The 11535-nt window shown below is 35.8% G+C and overlaps 1 protein-coding gene across 5 annotated transcripts; it reads right to left on the bottom strand.

The window, feature by feature from the left end:
* Positions 1 to 448: 448 nt before the first annotated feature.
* LOC103400489 (uncharacterized) lies at positions 449 to 4837 on the bottom strand. Of its 5 annotated transcripts, XM_008339147.4 has the most exons (6): positions 4476 to 4837; positions 4257 to 4399; positions 3890 to 3960; positions 2090 to 3766; positions 1838 to 1982; positions 449 to 1331 (listed from the first exon to the last, which is right to left on the bottom strand). In XM_008339147.4, exons 4-6 carry the CDS (start codon positions 3761 to 3763, stop codon positions 694 to 696), a joined length of 2457 nt encoding a protein of 818 aa, XP_008337369.3. In that variant the 5' UTR covers positions 3764 to 3766; positions 3890 to 3960; positions 4257 to 4399; positions 4476 to 4837; the 3' UTR covers positions 449 to 693. The 5 variants fall into 5 exon arrangements, with proteins under 5 accessions (XP_008337369.3, XP_070670797.1, XP_008337370.3 ...); XM_070814696.1 differs by lacking the exon at positions 4257 to 4399 and having other exon boundaries at positions 449 to 1358; positions 1816 to 1982; positions 4476 to 4824; XM_008339148.4 differs by lacking the exon at positions 4257 to 4399 and having other exon boundaries at positions 4476 to 4824.
* Positions 4838 to 11535: the final 6698 nt, after the last annotated feature.

Raw genomic sequence — 11535 nt, 5'->3', positions numbered from 1 at the left:
TTTCTGTTTCCTTGCCGTAGATTTTTCATCTGCATGATCAACGTTTGATATGATTGGCAGAAGCATCACTTATCGTCTATTTGACCGAACCAACACCAGACGAACTCGTTCTCGAATGTTCAGCAGGGTGATACGGAGCAATATTTCATAAAAGTTGGACGTTATTCCACTGGACGAAAACAGGACCGTCCGGCTAACCAGGCAGGCTATGCTTTTGACCGACATCCTGCTCGGTTCTATGGCGAGGTACGATCAAGGTGGTGATGCATCGTCATCATCACATATCTGTTTCTGCGGACTACATATCACCGTCAGCTTCGCCATCGGCCTCTTTCGTTTTTTGCTTTCCCAGTTCGTAATGACAAGTCGATATTTCATACTTCTTTTATATTCTTATGATTTATTAAGGAAGTAGTTTTGAATTTTGATGATAAATTGTATCTAGAAATATTTCAACTTCGATATAGCATTACAAAAATCAATACATGCGAGAGATACAACTCGAATTTGCATAAATATTCTCTCTACTTCCACTACATATTCCAGGAAAATTTACTTTCTAGGTTAGAAATCAATGATATTGATAGCTTCAAGATTCCAGTCAATAGTTTCTACTCCCTTTTCAGTAATCTGAGCACTCTTTTTATGTACAGAAATACACTATGCAAGTGTATGATATTGGTAGACCACAAATTATGCAAATACCTCCTCAATCAATCCATCTAAAACCAGTTTCTCGATGTCACTCACTAATTGCTCCACTTCGTATCTCGAAAATCCGTTCCTCCAACCCGAATCCCATGCCCCGTTCACTACTCCTCTGCACATAATGTCGCTCTCCAACATCAAATACAGACTGTCCGCAAGAAGCCTCTCACCGGCAAGCTTGCTGTAGTTTCGCATCTTCTCAATCCCATAACACACTTCCTCCACCAACTGGTCCACAGATATGCAAATTCTCGGCTTGCCTTGACATGTTAGTAGCAGAAGATTGACTGTTTGCGAATCATGAACGCTTTTGCACTCGATGAGCTCGTTTGCGCAATCTAGAAATAGTCTTCTGTCGGATTCCTCAAAATTATACATGGAAGATGTCTGTAAGATTGTAGGGCTGTTCATGTTAAGATCAAAAAGCTCCTCCGCAAGACTAAGAAATGAGGGATTGCTCAATAGAAAATGTCGGAAATTTTCTCCACTTTCAAATGATTTGCCATTCTCTGCACTCCGACTCATGTGTTCTGAAGCTTCTTCTGCAGTTTTGGTTTCTATTTCTTGTTTAGGGCTCAGTGGTGTGGCATCACATACAGAACTTTCGAAATTACTGCAATGTCCTGTGGTTAAAATAGGAAACAGGTTAACTAAAATCAATATTATGAACATAAAACTAATCTGAAATTTTGGTTACCTGAAAAGAAATATGTGTTCATAAACTGGATAATGCAGGCTCGAAATCACCATGTGGATACTAGAGCAGAAACTTATAAACTGGATTATGTTCTCAAACTGACGATGAATTTATCTTCTTCCTAGTCGCATTGAGGTTACAGGACTATTTAGCTAATGTGTGCATCTAGACATTTGGAGTTGTAAAAAAAAATGTTACTCTTCATGATTTTGTAATTTAAGCAACTCCTTGGCTAGTTTTGCTTACGAATAAGAGATGTTACTCTCTAATTTTCTTGTCAACGCACGTCCTTATAAAAGCGTTAACGAGCAAGAAATGGTGCGGTAAAACTCAACGTTTTCTTGTCAATGCACGCTCTAATTTTTAACCATACTTGATAGTCAACATTGGACATTATATAATCCAGTTACTTGTTTTTCAAGAAGGCCATACCTCCACTTTGAGATCCATAGGCATCTGTTTCTTCTTCCTTAGGGTTTTCATCTGCAAGATCAGCGTTTGACCTGATCGGAGAAGCGTCATTTTTATCGTCCATAATAATTCTCTTTTCACTTTCTTCACTCACAACATTTTTGGTCTGCAATATAGAACATTACTACATTAGTATCTAAAAAGTTCATTATATTTGTTTGAATAAAAAAAGAAGAAATTTTCTAAAAAGATTTTGAAACAAGGAATACTTACAACTGATTTAGGTACTGTAGGCTCTTTGGCAGACTTTTCCTTCCTCAAGTGATTCCTTTTCCGCTCGTTTGAGTTCGACGCTACATTCTGAGTTGAACGTTTCGAGATTGTGATTGTGGCAGTATTTGGTTGCCGAGAAATTGAATTCTTTGTGATGTTTGATCCAGATTCATGCTTTCTTGCCTTTGCAGATGTCAATTTATCTAGATCTTGAGATCTCGACACATTTTTAGATTTCTCTATATCTTTCTCTGGTGAATTCCTGCTAACAGCAGTCACCTTTTGGATCTTATCAACCTTCTTGTCAATTGCCTCCTTCCTCTGTGGTTTGTGATCTGCAGGATGAGAAGCTTTCAACTTTCTCGAAGCCTTTTCTTTCGTCTTGGCCTCTCTTTCTTCGGGTTTCTGTGCTGCCACTTTCTGGTTTTTAGCTCTTTCTTCCTGGTCAAGCCTTTTGCTTGGAGCACCGTCTGCTTTCATCTTTCGGTGCATTTTTTCAGACTTCAAAGCTCCTTCTTTTGTTCCCAAACTTTTTAGCATCTCTTTGGTGTAGAAAGCTTCCTCTCCCCAAACCAATGGCGCACGAGGCTTCTCCGGTTCCATCGATGAAACAGAAAGAGGCCTTATAAGCACAATGGGAGGGCTATCACGAGCAAATCTTTGGGCGGAATCCGAGTGATTGGAATGAAGGAAATCAGGCCGATGCTCTTCCACAGAACTGCCTTTCAAAAGTCCTTTAAATCGCATCGTTTCAAGAACTTCCCTCAAAGTCCTATTTTCGTGATCAACGTTTTGAGCTGAAGTTTGAGGCTTCATAACCTTAGGCCTATCGATGTCAAACGTAGGTCTCTGCTGACTTGAAAGAATCTTCTCACCCTCGTCAATCTGTTTTCTCCGAGCTGCCTGCGAAGGTCTTGAGGGGTACTCTTCTATTCCCATGAGCTTGGCAATCAGACTCGGGCCTTTCCCCATCTTCTGCGGAGCAGCTGAGGTTGCAATGGTGGAATCACTAGTGGTGTGAAACATAGAACTCTGGCTTGAGCTACTGGATGGAGTATCCAAACACGAATCCATATATCTTCGAGGGAAAAAATTATACCCCCTTTCGACAGATTCTGTATTTTCTACCAGTTGCTGCCTCGCAAGGCTGTCTCTGATCACCTTCTTAAGCTCTTCATTTCCACTCCTCGAAAACCCATCAGCAGAACACCGCGGTTTTTCGAATTCCGTCACAGAATTGTGTTTTTGTTTCAAGCGAGACATGTACTGTGAAGCTTCTTGCAACTTGCCAAGCATGACAAGAGAATCCTGCAGATCAAGAGCTCCTTTCAACAAGTCTTTCGCAATGTCTTTCGGCTGGTGCCCTTCAAACCTAATCCCATTCGACCAGGAATCAATCGTGCGGTTCAGCTTCTGAGCTCCTCTGGACACTTCCATGAGCTGAAAAGACGAAGGGCTCTGATACTCCCCTGTGATCACAACATCCTTCTCAGCCTTGTGATCCAAACTTGTTTTCGAGTTCTTCGATTTTCTTCGACTTTCCATCTTCTTCTGCTCTGTTTTCGGGGATCCACTTTTCGATTTTCTAATCATCCCACAATCAACAACTCCTTTTGGATCGTCACATGTGACAAATGATCTGTACACAGCGGATCTCAGGCCGTCTTGAGGCATATCCTGTGACACAAAATGACAGTCACTAAAAGTCAGAACATGTCAGATGCTGCCAAGAACTCTAAAATCCAATTAAAAACCCTCAAAATTACAAATAAATCGTCATGTGAGAGAGCATGAACGTACGTGGTCTGGGATATTCTAGTCAATTGTTCCGAAAATCGCCGGTAGCGGACATGAATTACACTTGGTTGGTTCTGTTTTGCGGAGTGAGACAGGCCAAATAAACAATTAGGTACTGCCAGCATAAACAATAAACAAAGATGAACACAAATAGATGGCAGATTCTGTTTTTGAAAATTTCAAATGCGATGCTGGATTATTCTCGTTGATGCTTGAAGATACTAAGAAACCATGCATACAGAGACACAGAGAGAGAGAGAGAGAGAGAGAGAGAGAGAGAGAGAGAGAGAGGCTGTTACTGAAATTTGGAGGTGAAAGATCTGAGCATAAAAAATCAACTGAAGTTTTGAATATAAAATATATCACCCACCCAATTCTATATCTTGCATAATGACAGATACTAGAATATCAACATCGACAAAAGCACCAATGTCATGATCCAATTAGCACAAATCACCCAAAAAAACCTGGAAGCCGCTTGTAACTCAGTTGGTTATGAGCATTCACTCTATCCTGAAACAACTGCTCTAATAAAAAAACAAACAAAATACAAGAAAAAATCCACGCACATCTGATTTTTTTGTTTTACCTGAATTATGAGGCTTTGATTTCTCAGCATTGATCAAATTCAAAACCTGTCTGAAAATCCCAGAAACTGCAAGTGAGCTTTAGCTAGCAGTGACTCGACTCAGATCCAAATTACAGGAGCAGAGGTGAGCAGTTGGTGCTTTGACTTTAAGGAAGTTGAGTGGAAAGTGTACACGCTTGAAAGTTCACAGCAAAAGCAAGTTTCTAAGATTTGGTGCTTTTTTTTCTTTTGTTTATTAGACAAGAAAATCGTTTAGGAGATTGTGGGTGTCAGTAATCGGTGCATTTGGTTTTACTCCTTTGTCCTACATAAATCCAAATCACACAATTCCTATAGGAGGAAGAAATGCTAAGAGGATTATCTTCTCTATGAACTCTTTGTCATTTTATTTTTATACATAATGTTTAATATTAATATAATAATTGACATTAAACTATGAAATGACATGAAGCCCATAGAAGGTCTCACCGTTGAGAGAGCCTCCTTAACATTTCTCTTACTGTATAGATGCAAAACCGACAATAAACGGTATGTAAACTATGGTTTAGTATTTAGAGCATCTCCAAAGAGATGTCAAAATATCCACATCATTAATAACAATAAAAATTAGACAACATTAGTTTTTTTTTTAACTGAAATGTCAATTCTTTTGTGGCATGAAATGGATTCGCAGTAACGGTGGTTGCTGTCAAATTTTACAACAACATCAAATCCATTTTTAGTTAATTAATAAATGATTTTTTTATCATTTTTTTATTGTTTTTTATTCTAAAAATATTTATTACAACTATGAAACATAAATAATGTAACAAATAGTTTAAAATTGGCATATGGAAAACAAAACTTTGAAAAGAAAAAATAAATTAAAAGTTCCATAAGCTTTTAAACTTAAAATATATGTTTAAAATTTGACATCTTCTTTGAAGATTTACCCTCTTTCTAGTTCTAATTTTGTGCATGTCAACTACTAGTCGTAGTGCTAGTCTTACTTGTTCATTTTACTCATTTTTACATTAATTTTGTGTTTACTTGTATTAATTAGGGAATGTTTTGCATAATTCTATGTTAAAGAAAATTCCTAACTGGGATTTGAAGTCTTGCCCAGATATGCAGAGATTTCAGGTGGTGAGATTAACATATAATTAACACGGGGGCGGCCAACTCATTAATTTTGGATCTGATGAGGGAGGAGGAGAATATTAGAAATTAGTATTTTTTTATTTTTCTGTTTTTGGGTTGTGAATGAAATTAAACGAACTAGTAGTAGTAGATTTTATTTCTATATATATATATATATATATATGCATGTGTTGTAACATTTCAAACTTGTTGCGTATGGTTTGGGGTTTGTGTCCATTTAATTTTGGGATCCATTTGTCTCGACTTTCAACTTTTATCCATATTTTTTTAGTTATTAATTCTCATGTCCATGGCCGGCTTGAAACTTTCAACAAGAGGTAATTAGTAATTATACAAAAAATAAAATGTTAGTGGAACTCCAAAATGATCACAGTGCAATTTTGAAACAGTGGTGAAGCTACAATAGGGTTAATATACATAATTTGACGCTAATATTTGAGTTTTTTTGGTCGAAGAATAAATGTAAGGTGTTTGATGAAATGTTTTTTAAGATTTTTCTTTGTAAGAGCGTCTTTAACGTGCCCCCATTATCATGGCTATCCTCAAAGTCCAATTTCTTCCCTTTTTGTATAGTAAATTAGTAAAGCGTGACGTGTTAAAGTGCTAATAACAACTTCCATGGAAGATATTCATCCAAGCAAAAGCCAGAAAGTTTCTTCAAAGGCTATGCACTAAACACTCTTTAAAATTTGGTATATTCAGTAAAGGTATGAACTAACAATTCGGAATTATTCCACTTTGGCGTCTTCTGCAGAAGAATGTACAAGTTTTGAACCATCACAAGTAGAAAACCCCAAAAACAAAACCAATCATACATGACACAACAACTTCTATTGTTTGGCCATTTCCTAAAACACCATGTTCCATCTCGTTCCATATTATCTGACTGATTCACCGATACTTTTCTTTTTAATACTGAAAAATATCTCGAGTTCAAACCTTCATTCCAGTTGACAAAAAGAATAAACTATATAGCTTCACATAGATAACTAGTTGCTGATTACTCTATCAGAACTCCACCATTAAAAACAATAATCATCAGCCTAATTACTTGGGTTTGGAGTTTGTACCGTTGGTTGATTGGTTCAGTTCAAATTTCATAAATAGCCAATGCATCTAAAAACTATAGGACTATTTTGTATTAATTAGGGTTTAGAAAGCCTCCCTTTAACATGAAAGGTCACGGGAATGTAATCAGGCAACTCTCTTTTGTTTTTGGACAACAAATGAGCTAAATTCTAAAAATAATCACTAGAGTCTAAATTCAAAAGATATTTAAAAACAAATTATTTGATCAGGACGGTTTTCTTTCCATAAATTACCAATTTTTTTATTTTATTTTTACAAACGATATTATGTATACTAAGGAAAGAAGGTGGGTTTAGCCTCACAATGAGCTAACAATAATGTGGTTCAAATTCGTTTTTAACGAGAATCGAACGTAAGACCTCTCATTTACTAGTGAAAAAAAATATCACTAAATCGTAAAATTAAGTGGCACCAAATAATATTTAAAAACAAACTATTTGATCAGGAGAGTTTTCCTTTTGTAAATTATAATAATTTAGAATACAACCTGGAAAAAGGACATAAATTGATTACCATCATTCCTCTTATAATCATTAATCGATAGTTAACATGAACAATTAAATTATATCCCCTTTAATTACCACCAAGGGTTACATGAGTCATAGTCTAATTGATTAGTGGGTGGCAAAAAGTAGCCAAATGAGAGATTTTGAATGCAGTCACAGGAGTCCTGCAAATTGGCAAAAGTACTGTACCAATAAATGAAATTAATAAATCTTTACCAACTTTGTTTCCTTTTTCAGAGATATCATAAAGAATGCAAGTTTTCGATAAATTTTTCAATATGCTGAGAATATAGTCTGGTACATTAAGTGTCATAATATAAGTGGTTGAATTTTTTTTTAAGTATCCAACCACTTGTATTATAACACTTAATGTACTGAACCATGTTCTCAGTACACTGAAATATTTATAGTACTTGTTATATAGTTTGAACTTTGAAAATTTAAATTTTAACCCACCACTCAGGTACTCTTCACTTTCTGGGAAATTGAACATTATGTCAAAGTTTTTAAATAGGCATCACTGGCACTTTCATTGGGCAAAATTGAAAAGTCAAGTTAAAGTCAGCTTTCCATCCAAAGTTTTTGAAAAAAGTTAGCTATAGATCGATGGTTGTATTGCGTTTATTATGTTTTAGTACTGCACAATACTTTCGTGTGACAGTGTAATACTTGAAGACTTTCGAGAATTTAACAGGGAGATGGATTTTAAATTCATAGTATAGTTACAATTAATTTTAAGGATGTAATATCCGCACATTCATTTATACTTTTTTCACGTTTTTTTGGTTTTCAACCGTCGAATCAGATGAATTGAAAAAGATCAACGGACATAAATTAACAAGAAGTGTGTGGATAGCACACCCCTAATTTTATAGTGATTAGAACCCTTCAACCCAAGTATCTTCACATGAAGCAAGCAAGCCAACTCAACATTTTCAAGTTCAACGTGATATTGCTGCCATAAAAGAATGGAAGTGACACGAAACCTTGTCTCTAAGTGTGTTTCGACTGCCCTTCAATTAATTAAGAGAGCTATTATCGATACTTCAAAATAGTTATTATGAAATTCTCTTCAGATTACGTTATGTGTCGAACATGAATCTTATAGATGCCAGAGTCATTTGCTTGTCTTTTATGGCACATATATACAGCAACATTTGTGCTTCGCGCCATAAAAGTACTTGCATTTCTTTCTTAAGCTTGGGTATTTGGCAAATTTCAGGTACATGAAAAAAGGCCCTAACTGAAAAATGGGTTGTCTTGTTGGGCTCCTTTGCTTGGGTTTGGATTAGTTAATTGCGAGAAATTTTGTTTACACCTATAATTTTTTGGGGCTTTTAGATCTAGGTCTAAAAACATAGTGTGTTTAAGTGTGTATCCAGTTATCTAATTATATATTTTTATTTCTTTTATACTCATTTAATATTTTCTAAAAATATTAAAAATCAATTAAAATATTTTAATATTATGCATTTTCCAACTCCAAAATATCTAATTAATATCTTATAACAAAAAAACTAATATACTAACATAAATCTATATGCAAAACATTCTACCCTAACTTAAGTAGCAAATATATGAATGTATATTATACCTATAAATGAGATATGAAACCTAACTAAAAGGTAGAAAAAACATAATATACCTACAAGCAGGACACATTAAATCTGTCATATAGGTAGATAAATACAATTAACCTATGACATAGGTTGATTATAAAAATTAAAATAAAATCTATAAATGGGTTAAAGCAGAAGGAAGAACAAGAAATAACAAATAAATAAATAAAAAGAAACAATCAAAGAGATAATTAGGAAGAAATTTGATTTTTACAGTAAATTTTTTCATTGAAGAGATAATTATTGATAATTAAATAATTAAATTTAAGAAATTGGACTTATTTTAATAAGCTGGACTATTTGTTACATCCCACATCGCTCAGGGGAGTGGATCATGTAAACTTTAGATGTATATTCTCATCCCTACCTAGCATGAAGCCTTTTGGGAGCTTACTGGCTTCGGGTTCCATCAGAACTCCAAAGTTATGTGAGTTCGCGCGAGAGCAATCCCATGATAGGTAACCCACTGTGAAGTTCTTGTGTGAGTTCCCAGAAACAAAACCGTGAGGGCATGGTCGGGGCCCAAAGCGGACAATATGGTGCTACGGCGGAGTCAAGCTCAGGATGTGGTGGGGGCCCAGGGCGGGATGTGATAATTTGGTATCAGAGCTAAGCCTTGGCCGGAAGTGTGCCGACGATGACGTCGGGCCCCTAAGGGGGATGAATTGTTACATCCCACATCGGTCAGGGGAGTGGATCATGTAAACCTTATATGTATATTCTCATCTCTACCTAGAATGAGACATTTTGGGAGCTCACTGACTTTGGGTTCCATTGGAACTCCGAAGTTAAGCGAGTTCACGCGAGAGTAATCCCATGATAGGTGACCCACTGGGAAGTTCTCGTCTGAGTTCTTAGAAACAAAACTGTAAGGGTGTGGTCGAGGTCCAAAGCGGACAATATCGTCCTACGGTGAAGTCGAGGCCGGGATGTGGTGGGAGCCTGGGCCGGGATGTGACACTATTCCTGCCATTGACTCAAAAACTTGGACTCATATCAAGTTTCCCCTATAAATTTTTTTTCTTAATTACACTACCACTGCAACATCCAATTTTCCCTTCCTTCCCCTCTTCCTCCCAGAGTCTGATTGAGTTACTGAAGATCGTTTAGCTTTGATTATTTTTCCTTTTCCCTAAATAATTTGTAGCTTTAGGTTATTTAGGAATATTTTAAATTTCAGTTGGGTGTCCAAAGAAACTTGAAATTCAGGTGAAGGCTCGCAAAAAACAAAAGGCGTCCGAAGATTAAATTTGGATGTTACGCCCAATTTTTTTGCCCTTTGTTAGGGTTTGTTGGGCCTGATTCTGGAATTTTTTTTAATTTTTAATTTTTTGATAATTGGACTTAATTAGTGGAATGTTTTTCTTGTATTCACGTTCTTAGTTAATGGAATATAGAATGCTTAATTATTTGGTGGAGCAATTGGAACAGAGTTTCACCATTATTTAAACAAATTTTAATTCCTTGGTGTCAAATTTGGCGACCCAGAAGAGTCCTAATGGTTGACTTTGTTAGATTAGAAGCCTGCCGCCAGTTGTTCTTCTGGTGAAGCTCCTTTAGACATCGAAATTAAAATGGTGGTTCGTGTTGTGGCCATCACGTCTTTCAACTTTTAAATAAAAAAAACCAGAAAGAAACAGTCGGAACACTTCCATAATTTTACACACACAAATCTTTGCGTGTAAAGCACTGCAGAACCAAATGATTACAAGAAGCAAATGAAGCAATAATCATGTGTTTACTTACACATGAATCATGATACCATAACTGCAAGGTTTTCTTTTACTAAACATTAATGGTTTGTGAGATTTGAACTCGGTACTTTTTTCCAACAAGGTGCAAATCGATGCCCACTTGATTCACTTGGTTGTAGGCTTTAAAGAAGTGAAGTTGAGCGTTTTTTTTTTCTTTTAAGGTAAATGTCATTCGTGATTTTTAAATTTAGAATATACTTCAACAAAGTAGAAACTAAATACCGCTAGATCAAATAATCATATGTAAGTTAGAGCAAACTTAAAAAGATGATTCCCAAACCACATGGGATGACACAAATGAGATTTTTTTTAATGTAACTGTCACTCTTGCGTATTGTATTATCAATTCACAAATATTGTAACATATTATTAATTTATTTATTTAGCTATACCATGTTCTACAATATAAACTTGTCCACCTATATTAACAACCCGTCAATTAATAACATCACGTGACATTAGCATTACACCATTTTGCCATGGGGTGATTGGAAAATACCAAAGAGCACATAAGGGATTTGCCCTAAGACTTGATACTTGGGAGTAAACTAATCATTATTAGCAAAAACCAGTCAAATTAGCTTAGAATTAGTGATTCTCATTGCTTGTCAAAAATAGTAATGTACAACCACCGGCTGTCCATTTTTACCGTCAAAACGCGTAGATTGAGAGTATAGAAACTGTTAATCAAAATGGTCACCAATCCCTCTATAAAAACAAACTTTAAAAAAAACAAAAAAAAATTAATTAACCACCATTCATCCAAGAAACACAATCAGCCCCCCCCCCCCCAAAAAAAAAATCACTAATCTTAATTAAGACAACCCCAAGAAACACAAACACCATTAATCTTATTAATTCACCTTAATTACGTCAACCCTACATTTTGTTTTTGTTTCTCCAAAACTTATGCACCCCACGTTCTTTAGCTGCAGAAACAGAAAACTGCACT

This window comes from Malus domestica, chromosome 15, assembly GCF_042453785.1.
Source record: "Malus domestica chromosome 15, GDT2T_hap1".
NCBI lineage: Eukaryota > Viridiplantae > Streptophyta > Magnoliopsida > Rosales > Rosaceae > Malus > Malus domestica.
Note: the sequence above shows the minus strand (reverse complement) of the source record. Positions and strands in the feature narration are given on the sequence as shown.

Bases quoted from the DNA above. Each gene is read 5' to 3' on its own strand.
- LOC103400489 (XM_008339147.4), bottom strand. From the start codon at position 3,763: ATGCCTCAAGACGGCCTGAGATCCGCTGTGTACAGATCATTTGTCACA. The intron at 1,983-2,089 runs GTAAGTATTCCT...TCTATATTGCAG, and splicing joins CTACAGTACCTAAATCAGTT to ACCAAAAATGTTGTGAGTGA. The intron at 1,332-1,837 runs GTATGGCCTTCT...TTTTAACCACAG, and splicing joins CTATGGATCTCAAAGTGGAG to GACATTGCAGTAATTTCGAA.